The 16,552-nt window shown below is 39.2% G+C and overlaps 1 protein-coding gene across 1 annotated transcript in view; it reads left to right on the plus strand.

Moving 5' to 3' along the window:
- LOC306698837 (polypeptide N-acetylgalactosaminyltransferase 18-like) overlaps positions 1-16,552 on the plus strand; it is a gene marked incomplete at its 3' end in the record, with an annotated part of 185,059 nt that overhangs the window by 127,060 nt on the left and 41,447 nt on the right. Inside the window, exons 6-9 of the mRNA XM_079163323.1 lie at positions 1,329-1,443; positions 7,067-7,252; positions 7,839-7,976; positions 14,870-14,965. Coding sequence (XP_079019449.1) covers positions 1,329-1,443; positions 7,067-7,252; positions 7,839-7,976; positions 14,870-14,965 — 535 coding nt within the window. The remainder of the gene's footprint in view (positions 1-1,328; positions 1,444-7,066; positions 7,253-7,838; positions 7,977-14,869; positions 14,966-16,552) is intronic.

A 16,552-nucleotide genomic window follows, 5' to 3' on the forward strand; every position in this document is an offset into this window, starting at 1 on the left:
AACGTCATGGTAGCAACCTGCCAATCACAAGGAAGCCACGCCCTAAAGCATACCCTGCTTTATGGTCAATTTTACTTTAAATGGACCATCATTTACTAACTGACTTGAAACTAGTGAGACCAACAGAGGTAAAAAAAGAACATGTGAGAAGTAGGATAATTTTTCTAATAGACTTCTATACAATCAGACCTTTGAAACAAGAGGAGTCGCCCCCTGATGACCTTGACAAAGAATGCAAGTTTAAGGCACTTTTGCATTGGCTTCCCTTATCAGAACTGGAGGTTGCTGCCTGTTTGAAACCAACATTTAAATCCAATATTTCCACAGACTCTGCCAGCCAATGATAATGCCTGAGCTAAGAAGAGCTGCATGAAGTTGCACAGTGTGTGGAAATATCTGATCTAAACTGAGTCTTGCCTGCGGCTAACTTTTTATCATTTCAGGCAGAAACATCACACCTTTATTTCACATAAATCATTTTGATGCAACATGCTATGCTACCATTAAATTATTATCTACTTAAAACATTAGAGGTAAGTGTAGCTCAATACCACTGTTTCATAGTTAAAATCGTGGTGGAAAATCAAATGATGTTGACTTATTCTTTATTTGCACATGACGTGTGTTATGAAGCAAACAATGTGTCTTTATTCCATGAATCTAAAGCTGCATGTGTAACTCCATAGCTTCATGGCTCTTTATCTCATGTTTTCAATATACTGCACTATAAAAAGGATATTGTTGAATTTAAGCAATATAATATAACTCTATGTGATATTTGAATTTCATTGTTCTGTTATCTGGAGGTTGTAGAGAAAAGAATAATGTGCATGCATTTTTGGTTTTAGTTTTTTTGGGAGTTCTGTCTATCCACAGAGAGAGGAGATATTCACCAAAACAAGCTGTTTTTGAGGTTTTGATAAGAAAAGATGTGTGACAGCATGAATACTAATATGATTTATTTATTTTGTTTAACTCTTGTTGATTCAGTTTGATGTTGATGACAAATATATTTCCTCAAAATGTCCTGAATTTGTTGTTTTAGATGAAAGCATCATGTTGACAGATGTTCTAAACCCAATGGACTGCATACGTTATAAAGAAAGACAATGGTTCAGAGCATCAAATATGCAGAATACTTAAAAAGTACATCTGGAGGGCCCTGTTGCCCAGTGCGGGTTAAGTTGTGGTTTAGGAATGGGCTTGTGTGTGTGTCTTGAAGAATATTTTGCATTTAAACTCCCCAATTGCTAGGCTTTATCTAAATACCAAACATATTCTACCTCTTCCTTTTCTCTGTCTTTGTCTCTTTTCGCCCTCTATTTTAGGAGCCCTGCTCTGATCGGCTGCTTTGTGGTCGACAGGAAGTACTTTGAGGAGATTGGCCTGCTAGATGAAGGCATGGAGATATATGGTGGAGAAAACGTGGAGCTCGGCATCAGGGTGAGTCGGCTTGAGAACTTTTATCTTATTGGCCACACAGCCCCAGTAACCACGTGCCAGCACTATACATTTCTGCACAGTGTAATTTGTGTCCTGAGCTGTACACCGTAGAGGCATAAACCATTGTCACCATCCAAATTGAAATATCCAGTTAAGCAGACATGTCCAGCATACAGAAAATAAGAATGGCCTTTCCTTTGACAGAATCGGGGCTTTAGCAGTCATTCACATTACTCATTCAGTCTGACTCAAGTAAACTGAGCTCATTACTAATGATTCAACAACTGCCAGATAGCATTGTGATTTAATGTAGGCTAAAGAAATTACATTCAAAAATATTTTTTTGGCAGAATTAAGCATCAACAGGATTTAAATCCATTTTTAGCAAGCTCAACCACAGTTACATCAACAGTTACTGCAAGGATTTCATCTCTAATCTGGGCTCCAGCGGAAGAGGGCTCAGCAAAAGCACCATCCTTTGAGACGGCAAATCAATCCCTAGAAGACGCAACTGTTGGAACAGCTTTGAGTGTGAACTGACACAGGAGATATCTGAAGAAAACTGTTGACTCAGGCTTAGTATAGAGTGATTAACAGTGTACTGACAGTGAGGTACAGGTCTGATTATCACCCCAGTCCTCATCGATGCTGACCGAGCCATTGGGTTAAGAACACATCACACTGAAAAATGTATAAATCTCTCAGGTTTGACCATGTCAGGTTCAGATTTAATGGAACACTGGACAATCAATTTAATGGACAATCAATGCTAGGAGAAGATGAAAAAAATAAATACTTACACAACTTACACAATGCAGCCACATAGTCATTAACTTTCCTCTTATTGTGCCCAGTCATGAGGTGTTGATCGTTGTTGCTGCCACACTATCTTCCCCTGAAATAAATCAAAATTAAAAAAAGGTAAAAATGTAGGCAAAGGAGGATGAAGCTTGAGTTGAGCTAAAGTGGGACAAGCTAGAAGCAAATACGAGAGCAAAAAGTAGGTACAAAAAGTCAAAATTGCACGCTTTACAAATATAATCTTTTATTCCTAATACTTCTTTAATAAGGATTCTGAAATAGTGAAATAACCTGCAGTGACCTCAACTTCTTGTGGTAAATTCATTTGTTGATTTTGTGATTTAAATGCAGTCTCATGGCTTTCTGAAGATTTTTCTTGGGGCCAGCATCTAATGTCCATTAAAGGAACTGCAACTTTAGGGCACATTTATACTAGTTGTATTGCCATCACCAGACATAATCATAGAGTGGACAATTCAACGCAAAGGTTTTCCAAACTATCACTTTCTTAAGATTTGTGGTTATGCAAATAAATAGTTGAATGTTCATTGCAAGTCACAGGGGGATGCAACCTCTGGTCTTCTGCATAAAAGTTAGACTAGCTACATACCATCGCCCCCCTGACCTCCACACCCTCAGAAGCACCCTTGCTACATAAAGAGCACACTAATTCCTGAATTTGCCTTGGACGCACTGGACTTTAGCACTGAACACTGGCACTGGATGTTAGCACTGAACATTGGCACTGCTGGTTAGCAATTAAAATTGGCACTGGACATTTGCACTAAACATTGGCACTGGACTTTAGCACTGAACACTGGCACTGTACTTTAGCACTGAACATTGGCACTGGACGTTCGCACTGAACATTGGCGCCGTACTTTAGCACTGAACATTGGCACTGGACTTTAGCACTGAACATTGGCATTGGACTGCTGCTGTTGACAGAACTTGTTGTGATAGCCAAATGGATATCAGATGGGGGGACCATTTAGACCCAATTTTCTGTTTAAAAAAGTATCTAACAACAAATCTGAAGTCTTTTAGGCTGACCTTAACTCCTCTCCCATGGAGAGAATGTACTCTAATGTGGCTGTGGCTCTCTGGACTGGACTGTTCAGTGCTCTACCACTACCAGAATGTACAGTAAAGATTTGTAACCTTGCACAGATTGATTTGTTCCATATTTAAGCATGGGGTGCAGTTGGGGTGCAGTTTCTCCACTAGCTTTATATCCCCACCCCTCCACAGCTGGGAATGTGACATCATACTGACAGAGTAGTAATCAGTTTTGGTCAGTCATGTTGCAGTGACTACAGGAGCTGGCTCAGCCCAAACAAGCAAACAATACTCTAAATATTCTCTTAAAAATGCTTTGACCTGATATCTAAATAATAATAATAATACCTTTTATTAATGGAGCGCTTTTCAGAATACTCAAAGACATTAAAATCATCATATAAAAAAAAGCTATACACTAGAATTGTAAAACACACAATATTGGTCACACATTAAAAGCAGTTCTGAAAAGGTGATTTGTGATTTGAACATGGAAAGGTCGGTGCAGTCTCGGATGTGTTTGGGGAGAGAGTTCCAGAGGGAGGGGGCAGCTATGGAGAAGGCTCTGTCACCCCATCTCCAGTGCTTGGTCCTGAGTGGAAGGGACAGGAGGTTGGCATCAGAGGAGCAGAGCCGACGGGATGGAGTGCCAAATCTATCAAAGGCTTAAAATGACCGGTTGTTTCTGCACATTGTCGGTCATTGCCAGCAATGTCTCTTTCTCTGGTTAATAAAAAGCCTTTGTGCAGTGTTTTGACTTTCTCCATAGGAGGCTTGAATGTCAGACTTCTACAGTCCAGTAGCCTATTAGTCCAATAATGGCTTTCTCCTTAGCTCCTCGTGGTGCAGTGACCACCAGTGCCCAGTACTCTATAGAATAACCCCCCCCCCCCCCCCCCCCCCCCCCCCCCACACTGTTGAGACAAATGGCTCAACAGCAAAGCATAAGCAGCGAGGCCACGAACAGACTGACTCTCTGCGGGAGGAGATCTCAATATTGCCACTGTAACCCCAGCAGTTAGTGCTTTTCTGACCTACATCAGATGCTCCCTCCAGCTGTCAGCAGCTCTGCCCAAATTAGACTTTAGCCTGTGCATAAAGGAGGGCCAAGAGTCACACACAGTGCTGCAAATCAGTTGCCCTCTTCAGCTATGACAACAAACACTGAACTGAAATGAACCTGTTTCAGGGGAAAGCCCTTTCAAAGCTACTGTTGACCTTTCTGTGTGGTTGTTGGCACTTTGCTCTTTCATAGAATTGGTTCAGGGTGGGCTTCAGCTGGACAGATTCACCCCCATCTATTTATCCGTATGTGAGGTTTTTGAGCGGGTGGAAGGCAACAAAACGTTAGCAACAACATCTTTCTTTACTTTGGCAAACACCAGCAAAGTCATCATTGGCAGTTATTTCATAGCACATATATATGTACATGCTAAAAACACATCAAGAAAAAGACAATATTTCAATTTTGCTAAAGTAATGGACTGCACTGCAAAAGAGAACTTTGCAGATCAATGATTATGTGAATCAGTAGTAACATTTTTGACAAAAACAGTTCCCCATATCTGTCTCAAGGGCATTGCTCTAACTAATTCCTCATATGAGTTCAACTCAAGGTTTAAGTCAGAAAACACCCAGTTGTTCTATTCCCATCTCCCTCATACCAAACACAGGCGCCTTTTGTGATCAGCAATGTCATTTTTTTCTCCCAGTTTCTGCAGAAGTGTTCCATATCTCTGGCCTGCACACTCCTATTGTGATAAAGATTGCTTTTATGAAGCTTCATCTGCACTGTGGCACAATATGGTGCATATTTAATTCTCATTGTCTCATGCCGTCTTTTATCATGATTGGTGGTCGTCCTCTGCATGATTTATAATTTATGTCATTTATTGCTGTCTTTTGCCTCTCATTTTCTCATTAAAACTTTAAAAACACAAGTCCGCAAGCGAGATTTGTTTTGCATTAAACCAAAGAAGACAGACTGAGAGATAATTGGGAATGTAAATGAGTTGTGCTTTGTCTGCTTGACACAGGCAAATCAGCCAGACACAAGTTCCAGACATTGGATGCCAACGCAAACACATAAACTGCAACTACTCAACGTCACAATGATGTATTCTGGGTAATAGTTAGCTCATGACCATGTAATGCTTGTTATTTAGAGTGAAGATATCAAAACAAAAAAGAAAAGGCTTTTGAAAAGTATGACTCAAAAAGACGAGTAGAAGCTATTATTCTCTCCCCCTTTATTTCTTCTTCTCTCCATACTTCTCACTTTATCTCCCTTTGCTTTTATGCCTTCGCCTTCTCTGTTCAATGTTTCACACTCTCAATCTTCTATTTCACCTCACCGTCTGTTTTTTTCTCATCTTATTTTCTATCTCGCGCCACACACCCACATGCACAGTCATAGATTGTTATGCTTGAAGAATAGCTCCTTATACTCTAACCCTGTGTTGTAAATCCTTTCTAGAGAATGTTGAGGTATTTTTGAGGGAAGCGTGTATTATCTCAGAATTTGGCTCTAGTTTATGTTCCTGCCTGGGCGCCAGGCCAGATGTGCAGTTTTATTGTTGTTCTATTTCAGCTTCTTGCTTTGAAACGATGCAGGGAAAGAGTAGGGATTATAGCTCGAACACACATAAAGTGCAGGACTCGAATAGAGAGAATAGGCGCTTGTATTCAAGTCAGCATTCAGCATTCCAGCTCTTGTCTGGTCGGTACACTGAACTACTAAGGTGCCCGCTGCAGAATTTTGAGCAGTGCTATTGAGCAGCGCTATCATGGAAATTAGCATGGTTTACTTCAGAAATGTGTGTCAACATGGTAAAAGCATCAGTAGACTAAACATTGCAGTGACATCCTGATTTACATCTGCTCCCTGCTGAAAGTTTGGAGTTGAAACATTTGAAATTGTTGAAACACAGTGGAGATCGAAACATAGTTGGTGAAAGACACTGAAATGAGAGCTAAAATGGAAGCCATGAAGGAAATCAAAGTGAGTTTAAATAAATGCAGATAAATCAGTTAATGAGAGTAAAGCAGCTGAAGTTTATATACAGTATGTAATATTAAGATTTATATGCAAGCTGGTCCCTTGGCCACACATGGACCTCAGTTACCTGAGCATACCTTGCTTACATACCTGTACTACTGTATAGTACAACTAAATTAACACAGACCCAACTGGGTCATTCTGTGTCAAAAACAGATAGATACCTTGTGTATGCTATTTGACACAAAAAATAAATACTGCACAATATTTTGAGTGCATTTTGATAATTGCGTTGTTTTTTGAGACCTATAAGTGAGATCCATAGGATGATGTCTGTCGGGTGCCAATACATATACATATACCTTACAAATATAATATAATGTAATGTAAAATGTACACAAAAAGCTCTATCTGATTTGACACGGAATAACCCTTCTGTCAAAGCATGCTAAAGGGAAGCACACTTAAATCAAATTCATGGGCTTGTAATAAAGCTTGCTAGGCCTGTGTAGACATATTTGAAAGCTTTCAATATGTCAAAAAACTGTAATATTAAAAGAAATGATAATAATGAATGGCCACTTCAGCACACTGAGTAATACCTTTCATAATAGTTCTATACAGCAGGCTCAGTCACAGCAAGGTTTTGATCCCCTCTTTAGAGAACAGAGATTTAACTGGCATGTACTTGGCAGGTACTGAAAATATCCATACCTTTATTTTGAGTCACTAATGTGGCTGCATTTTTGTGTACGTGTAACACAGGTGTGGCAGTGTGGCGGCAGTGTGGAGGTCCTACCCTGTTCGAGGATTGCACACATCGAGCGCGCCCACAAACCCTACACAGAAAACCTGACAGCCCATGTGCGTCGTAACGCTCTGAGGGTGGCTGAGGTCTGGATGGACCAGTACAAAAGTCACGTCTACATGGCTTGGAATGTTCCACTGCAGGTAAACAGACAGCAGTGTGTGTTGGGGGTTTGACACTGGGATTGTTTAGTATGTTGGAGAGTGAGAGTGGGCATAATTGTGTGCATTAGGGCTGTAACGGTTTGCGTCTTTGTGCTGAACGTCTCAGTCAGGTGCACACAGCCGCACACAAAATGTAGATTGATGCATATAACGCAGAATACAGAAACTTTTACTTTTACCAACATGTTCTGAGGTTAGCATGACAAGCTGATTTGTGTGAGTCAGTCTCACATGACGATCAAATATGAAACACTGGAGATGGAAGACCTGCCTGCATTCTTTAAATCTGTTGTTTGTGAATAATTCGGGTTCCCGAACAACAGCAACGGAGAGAGAGTTTTGTATAGGAAAAGGGCTTGAACCAGCAAATGTTTGGAATTTAGCTTTGACTTAAACTACTTATCGATAATCAAATGTTTTTGATTTATGATCAATTCTGATTATATTTGTTAACACTAGCCCAGAACCAGAGGTCCAGACTCCAAAGCTGCTTTAAATGCAGATGTTAGAGTACAGGTGAAATACCCATATCCTCAGATGGGTTTGTATTTATTTCCCTCTTTAGAAGTCAGGAATAGACATTGGGGACATTACTGAGAGAAAGGCCCTGCGATCCAGACTCCAGTGCCGGCCGTTCAGCTGGTTCCTCTCCAACATCTACCCTGAGCTCCGATCCTACAGCAACACAGTTGCTTACGGAGTGGTGAGTTCATTTTATTCCCCTTAACTCTCAAGATTCCTATTCTTCAGTTTGCAGCCTTGATTTTAGAAGATTCATTTATCAATATGCTTATAGCTTGCTATTCATCTGATTTAGGAGCCCACAGGAACAAGTTCACAAAGTCTGGATGCCAGCCCACAGTTGGACAAACACTGCACCATACATGTTTTACTTCCACGATTGGTTCCCACTGGTTGTCACACATACAGAAACTCCCTAGAGCAGAACAAGAAATAGGAACTAAAATTAATCTGCCTTTATTGTGGCAGCTTGCCAGCAAGGAGTTCTAAAAATGTGTTAACATCAGTGGCGGGCCGTGCATTTTATTTTTTTCCTACTATAGTTGAACCACCTCCTAATAACCTCATGACGCCACAGCTACGGGTTATTATTTGTTTCTAGGGGTGAAACAATACACGTGTTCATATTAAACCGTTCGGTACGAGGCTTACAAACCGAACAATACGTTTGAATAATACTATTGCATTTGGAAAATGCAGAAGCTTAAATTGTGTGAAATATGATAAATAGGATTTAAACCAGTTTACTGTGGTTCCTTAAATGCCAATCAAATGTTGTAGTCTCTGCAACAGGATGTAATGATCAATGGTGTCGAATGCAGCACTAAGGTCTAAAAAGACAAGAACAGAGACAAGTCCTTTGTCTGATGCAATTAGAAGGCCATTAGTCTATAGTTAGCCAACACCTCTGGATCAAGAGTGGGCTTCTTAAGAAGAGGTTTAATTGCAGCTACTTTGAAGGACTGGGGTGCATGGCCTGTTAGTAAAGACAGGTTGATCATATCTAGTAAAGACGTGCTAACTAACGGTTAGACCTAGTCAGCATGGGGTCTAAGAGACAGGTAGAAGGTTTAGACGTAGACATTGTTGAAGTCAATTGGTGAAGGTCGATGGGAGTAAAGCCATCTAAACATATATCAGGGTTACAGCTGTTTCTAAGGTTACTCTATTTGAGGATAGATCGGTACTGGTTGAGGGGAGGAGATTATTAATGTTCTCTCTAATAGTTATAATCTCATCATTAAAGAAGTTCATGAAATCATTACTACTGAGGTCTGAAGGAATACTCTGTCAGTCTGGCTACAGTGCTGAAGAGAAACCTGGGCTTGTTCTTATTTGTCTCTATTAATGATGAGTAATAAGCTGCTCTGGCATTACAGAGGGCCTTCTTATATGTCTGAAGACTGTCTCACCAGACTAAACGAGATTCTTCCAAATTGGTGGAACACCATGTTCTTTCAAGTTTTCGCGATGTTTGCTTTAATTTGCGTGTTTGAGGGTTATACCATGGAGCGAACCTCCTTTGTTTTACTGTCTTCTTCTTTAAAGGAGCAGTAGAGTCTAGTGTCCTTCTCAGTGAGCTTGTAGCACTATCGACAAGGTGATCAACCTGAGACGGACTAAAGTTAGCACAGGAGTCCTCTGTTATATTGAGACATGGTATTGAGTTAAATAACGACGGAATCGCCTCTTTAAATTGAGCTACGGCATCATCAGATAGACATCTAGTGTAGAAACGTTTGCCTAATGGCGTACACTCCGTTAGTAGGAATTCTAAAGTTAATAGATAATGGTCCGATAAAAGAGGGTTCTGTGGAAAGACTATTAAATCTTCTATTAAGTCTGAAAAATAAAACTTCTAAAACGTTCCACCAAATTTATGGACCCATGATCTAGTAAACCATTATGTGTAAGTTTTAATATTAAAGTAAATTTGATGTGAGAGATAGAGAGCGCTGCAGGTCTTGCTCTCTATCTCTCACATCAAATTTACTTTAATATTAACACTTACACATAATGGTTTACTAGATCATGGGTCCATAAATGTGGTCAACACACGTCTCTCACTCGTTTCTTAGGTTTTGTTGTTGTCTGTTCTCACTCGTAGCTCTGCTGGTGGCTGAAGTCTCTGTCCTACATTTTATCTGCAGACTTCACAATAGTTGTGCAGAACAAAATAAGCATTAATAAGGACAGGAAAGTCCTCTGTTTTGTGTCCATCGTCCTCAAAGCATCTAACCGTGACTGGCCCCGGGTATACATGTAACTATGGCCTCTGCTTTGCTTTCATATTTTTGAATGTTGTGATTAGGTTGGCACTACTTTTTCAGGTTGGCACTACGTATATTATATTATTGTTTGAATACCTTGTTTGACTCTTTATGGGAATTTTTGTTGTTTAGGTTTATTCAAACCATAACATTCCCTTAACAATGACATATTATCATCTTATGAAGTTGTTATTGGGAACCTTTTCTTAAGCAGTTGCCTATTTGCAAATCCAGTAGACACAGAGCAACATTACCATTTAGTTGGAGTAATGTTTGAGTCAAACACTCACTCTCTTTTAGCTCTGTTTTGTCTTCACCAACCCATAAGGGAAATATCTGTTTATAATTACTTTATTTTTGTATAGTTTTGAAGTAGTTTTACTTCTAATCAGTATTTCATGCTACTATAGAGTGCCCAGATAGCGTTTTCTTCTGTGGCAGAAGTAGCTTAGTCTTTAGGTTTACTCACGCAACAAAATTTCTTGGTTAGGCGTTAAGTATGTAAACATAACATAACTACGGTAAAATAAGTCAACATTGACTTTCATGGGACACGAACAGCGATCTCCTGGGTTAAAGTCCTGTCTTTGTTTGACACCAAACCATTCCACTGTGTTTGGCTCGACCTCTTCCTTACTTAACTTTTAAACTATGAAACGTTTCCACCTATTTCAAGCTGTATAAGCCTTACCTTTTCCATTAATGCTGAGGCTAAAAGTCTTTTTTTTAGCTTGGCACTATAGTTTTACTATTTTGCCAGAACATTTTATAATAACAAACCAAACATGTGATAAGCACCAAATAGCCCTTAAATAGCATTAACACTTCATCATGACTAAACACTTGCAAAAAAACATAACTTGTCAAAGTACTTCAAGCTGTAAAACTTAACTTTTCTATTAATACCGAGTCTAATTGCATACACACTATGTCAGATTTGCTTCTATGCTTTAAGAGCTCACTTCAAATCACAGCAGCGGGGTATTGAAAGGGTGCACCTTTTTTCTCCACTTACTTTACGTATGACTTCCTCTCTTCAGCTAACGAGTGTGGAAGGACTTTGCAAAATTGAAAAATGACACTAATCTGTTGAAAGCTGAGCAGAATTATCCCACCGCACTAACTGACCCTGCAGTCTCTGATTGCTGTCTCATTTTAACCTTTTAAACTTGAGTACAGATATAGTTTGAGTTATCTGTCTCCTGAGAGCCTGAATGAAATCTGAAAATAATCATCATACACCTATTTCCTTCAGGTCTTATTATTTCAGCTTTATTGGCGCAGAGTCTGTCACTGAGGAGAAAATAGTTATGATTTGATGGGGAAAAAGGTGGTACGGTTCCATTCCGATATAAGCAGCAGCAACTGAGTCCGTAAGCCTGAAACAGCTTTAGTGTCACGTCTTGTGTTTGTTGTTCGATAAACACTTCAATCACAGCGAGAGCTGGATGGCGCTATTTGTTGACAGTACTGAGCATGTGCAGGGGCTCAGCTTTGATTGAGATGAAAGAGTTGCCACTGTGACATCAGAGAGATGTAGATATGAAGTTTACATATTTGACAAACACAAACTCTCACAGGAGATTGCAGTTGGATAGAGTACAAATAATGTTACACCATCTGTGGATGTTGTTTATGCACTCATCTCTCTTATTACATGAAACAAAAGCTGGAGGAATGCACTGCTCACACAAGGTAAATATTGTCCAAAAAAGAGACATTATATCAAGATTTGTCAAGCTGTTTTAAATGAAACACATTCACACAGTGCCATGAACTTGGTTGGTTGATGTTTTTAGACACTTGTTTAGAAGGTCTGAGGTCATGACAAGTCTCCCAGAGCTCAAAGGCTGACTGTAGGGTTACCAATGTTGGTGTGTTGGTTGGGTCGGTCCACCATGTTGGTCCAGATTGAAATAACTAACTACTGGATGGATTCATATGAAGCTTTGTGCAGACATGTGTGGTACCCAGAGGTGGAATGCTAATGACTTTGTTTATCCCATGACATTTCCTCTAGTGCTACAGTATAGTTGTCCTGTGGTTTGGAGAGAAAATTCTACAATTTCTTGATGGATTACCAAGAAATTGGTTTATACATTTATGTTCCCCTCAGGATTGATTGCATTAACTTTGGTGATCCCCTGACTTTGTATTTATCACCTCGATCAGGTCAAATTTTTAATTTGTCCAATACTTTGGTTTATGACCAAATGCCTGTATAACTAATGACATTAACATCAGCCTCGGCTTTACTGTGTGTATTTAGCAGTATTTATCAATTGTTACCATTCCAAACTAAGGTGTGAACATGGTAAACAATATTCTTGCTAAATCATCATGTTTATAAAAAAATAAAAATCTTGTTAGTGAACACATCTGTAAAACCTTTATGCTGACCATATGAGCAAAACAACTTAACAACGTATTTAATTTAATATAATTGAATACCCGCTCTTGCAATACAGTATCTGAATGAATAATTAATGACTTCGAGGTTATGTTCAGAAATCTTTGGTTGATTAAGCAGTAGGGAAAGATTGTTATTTAGTTAAAATATTGAAAAAGTTCAAAGTTGCCATACTGGAAGCACAAGACATGATGTCTTTACTTTATTAAACCAAACCCACAATCTGTCACTAAGCTTAACCAAAGTGCTTTTGTTGCCCAAACATAGCCACACACATTATACAGGAAGTGAACCTCAGCATTCCGTGTCAAAGCCTTGCACTTCGTATGCCCTCCATCCACTCTGACCACGCCCTTCTAACTTCAGTACTAAACTGTAGCAATTCTTCACTTGGATAAATGTCCCAACTAAACGAAATCCAATTGTTGTCCTCAAAGCATATTTGACCAAAAAAAACTATTTTGAAAGGTCACTTGAATGGGAGACTTAAAATGGCCGCCACAGAAGGTTTACAATGCTTTGGAGGTCAGAAAACCTTTACCACAACAGATCCTGAGCAATTCAAAGGCAGCCGTAACATTCAAGCTCTCTGAATGTGTATTCAATGAACTATTATCCCTGAAAGGAAACCAATAATCATAACACACCAATCTTCATAACACGATCACTGATTTGATGATTATGCTTTACCTTAACACTGAGAGAAATGGGTGGTTGTAATGTGAAAGGTATCACCAAATCCACAGAGAACTATCATCCAACTCTGAAGCTGAAAATGTCAGAGACATTTCCATTACTCTAAAACATGAACTTGTACCTTCAAATTATTTATATAAAGCAACTGGTAACTGAGTAGGTTTAGGTAATAACGCCTAAAAATATTATATTTGAAGTCAACTCTCACAGTTGTTCTAAACCAGAACTGAGTTGGTCTTATTTTGAGTATCAGCCTTAGCTTAAACGTGTGTCCAGAAGAAAATTGCATTCTTTAGCTTTAAGATTTTCCTCATCCTTGTTCATTACAATATGGACTTCTGTAGGTTTGACTGTGAGTTTGGTTATAATTGCATTATAGCTTTAACTGAGTTAGTTGCTGAGATCTAGGAGCAAGGCAATATCATTCAAACTAAGCAGATGAGGCACTTAGCACAAGGACAAGATATTGCCCTGTGTTGATTTTCATATATTGAACAGTCTATAATTCTCTGTGGAATAAAGCCAAGTCAACCCTCATCTTATTCCACATATTTATGGACTACGTACTGGGGACCATGGGGTCCTCAAGAATAAAGGACTGTAAGAAACAACCATTATAGCAGAATGTTTACTAATTTCTACTAACATTATTTTTTATTTAATCAATGTCATCTCTACAGACAAAAATGGATTATTATTATTTTAGAAAAGATACAATTATTTGCTTGTTTTGTCAAATGAAAATAGACACGTAAGGAAATATGTGTCTGTCTCCTTCAAAATGAGTTCCTCTACCCCTGACAGTGTGTCGTTCTTTAAAGTAGGACCCCCGTATCTATCTATTCTTTTTTGATCTATTAAAACAGCACAGGCTGCAATTAGGTGCTTTTGACTGGGGCCCCCTAGGACTCCAATATATTAGTATTTAAAAACACTAACACTTGCCTTCTATTTGTGAAGTTTTGAAAGACTCTCAAATCATGTTTCTCAGTCAAACCAGAGACGTGTTGTATTACATTATATTTAAACGTTTATGAAAAATGCTTCTATATAAGAGTGAGATGAGGAGAATGATGTTGTGTGAGTGTGGCCAGTCAAGATGTGTTTACGACATGTGACTTACACAGATGGTTGGTAGGTTGAGGGTAGGTGTGATTTTAGCAGCTTGCATAGCTGTTCCCCCATGCATCCAGTGTTCATGCTAACGCAGGCTAATAGCTTCCTGACTCCAGCTCCTAACTGAACGCTCATCAGAATGATAATCTCTCTTTCAAAGCATAGGACTATATTCCCAAATTATGGAACTATTCCTTCAAAGAAATTTGAAGCAAAAACTCAGTTGATATTAGTCTTAAAAAGCATCGGAAACAAAAAACAAAGGATTTATTAAGGTCTTTCACAAAAGATGAGCTGTTGTTTTATCTTTCCCATGTTTTGTGATAAAATAAGGCTGCTGAGCTTTGGCAGCCTGAAATTCAAGTTGTGTTAAGTGAGGAAAGCAATTTGTTTAGTATTTAATATTTGCTGCTAATTTGATGACTAAATATGTGTGAGAGAGTGAGAGGTGTCCTCCTTTTCTTGCTTGCACTTTTGCAGTCTGCCATCATTAGTTATATGTTCGCCCATAAAATCCCATCTGCTGAAAGTTTGATCAAAATGCGATGGATCATCCGTCTTATCTCTCTGTCATTTTTCCAGTTGAAGAACAATCTAAGAGACAACCTGTGTTTGGACCAAGGACCTGACACTGACAATGTCCCCATCATGTACCTCTGTCATGGTATGACACCACAGGTCAGTCGCCTCTCATTGTATTCTATTTTTTCTATTCTATTCTGTGAAAATTCTGGTGTGGCCACAGACTATTTATACAAGAAAATGGGATGATGCAATCCAAACATACCATAGATATATCACATGAGCCATACTCTCACAACCAATAAACTGCACGAGTGAGAGAGGGGAGACACTGCGATTGCTGTGACCAATGTATCACCAACATCAGAGATGAAACGTTCAGCCGAATAATGCCATCTAAAATGACACAATGAGGATCTGGCGACGTATCTCACCATAGCAACATGTAGGACCACCAAAGGACAATGTTCAAGATCTCTCAACATCAAATAGATGACTCATGATCAGAAACGAAAGGTGCCTTTGTCATCTGTTGAGCAACCTCATCCTTGTAAACATTGCACATGCAATCCAAAAGTTAGTTTGAATAATGGCTAAAGTGCCCTTAAAATAGGGTTGAGCATCGTAATGGTTCCTTAGTCTGGAGTCTCACTCACACATAGTCTCAAATATGCATCTTATAAGGCCGGGGTTTAAGGAGCCGGCAGACTCATCATGTCCACGCAAGGCAATGTCACATCACACATTCCTCAAGGTTTCATACAGGTTATATTTCTGCCAAGAACATACCTGTTTTCTCCAGTCTGACGGTTGTATTGTTCAATGCCACATCTGTACGCGCCATCAAGCTGAGAGGCAACGCTCGTTGTTCCCAGTAAGCCAAACTTGATGGCATTATCCACATGCGATGCACAACTCCCGTGTTTTACTTATTCTTTTTAAATCCACTTGCTGTCCGGACAGTTTCTTCTCTGAAAAGAAGACATGGAAAGCAGAACATGGCTTTTTTTTCCTTCCTTTTAAACTTCTTGTGGTTGAATGATCTTTTTTTAATCTTTTCATTCTTGAGATATGATTAGGTCATCCAGCAGATGTGAACCCAAATGTTTTAGTTTTTTTTGCTCCAGGGTAAATCGCTAAATCGTACTGTAGTTAAATAATCTACACGATTCATCACTATTGTTGTAACGTTAACGTAAGTACAATATCAGTCCATCTTTAGCTAGCTAGCAAGACGTGTAGAGCCTTGCATCATTAAAATCAACTAATGGGATGCTTCTAGGGGACAGTTTTTCCGGCAAGCAGCTCCATGCACGAAGAACTAAAAATGTTTCTAAAAAAGAGATTACATTCAGAATATGATCAAAAATTGCAAAAATTGTATAAGGTAGACAACGTTGAGTTTGCCATTATTGTGTCTGACATCGAGAAAAGCTGAGAACTTCTTCTGTACAACAACACCCTCTGGTGGGGCTGTGCCTCACAGGCCCCTAATGCAAAAACGCAGATGGAATGATGAAGCCTATTTAAATTCATCCAGCAGAAAGAGAGCAACATTAACAAGTATTCCTGGAATACTCCGTGTCTGTCCGCCTAATAAATATATGTTCGTCAGCTAGTTGCTAACTTCGTTTTTCTTTTGTTAAGTCCTAGTCAGGAGCTTTTTTACTGTAAACAGGCTGCCTGCTGCTGAAATGATGTTGATAAAAGCTATGATAAGAGTTATGGGCCAGAAAACCAAAA

This window comes from Pholis gunnellus, assembly GCF_910591455.1.
Source record: "Pholis gunnellus genome assembly, chromosome: 7".
Classification (NCBI taxonomy): Eukaryota; Metazoa; Chordata; class Actinopteri; order Perciformes; family Pholidae; genus Pholis; species Pholis gunnellus.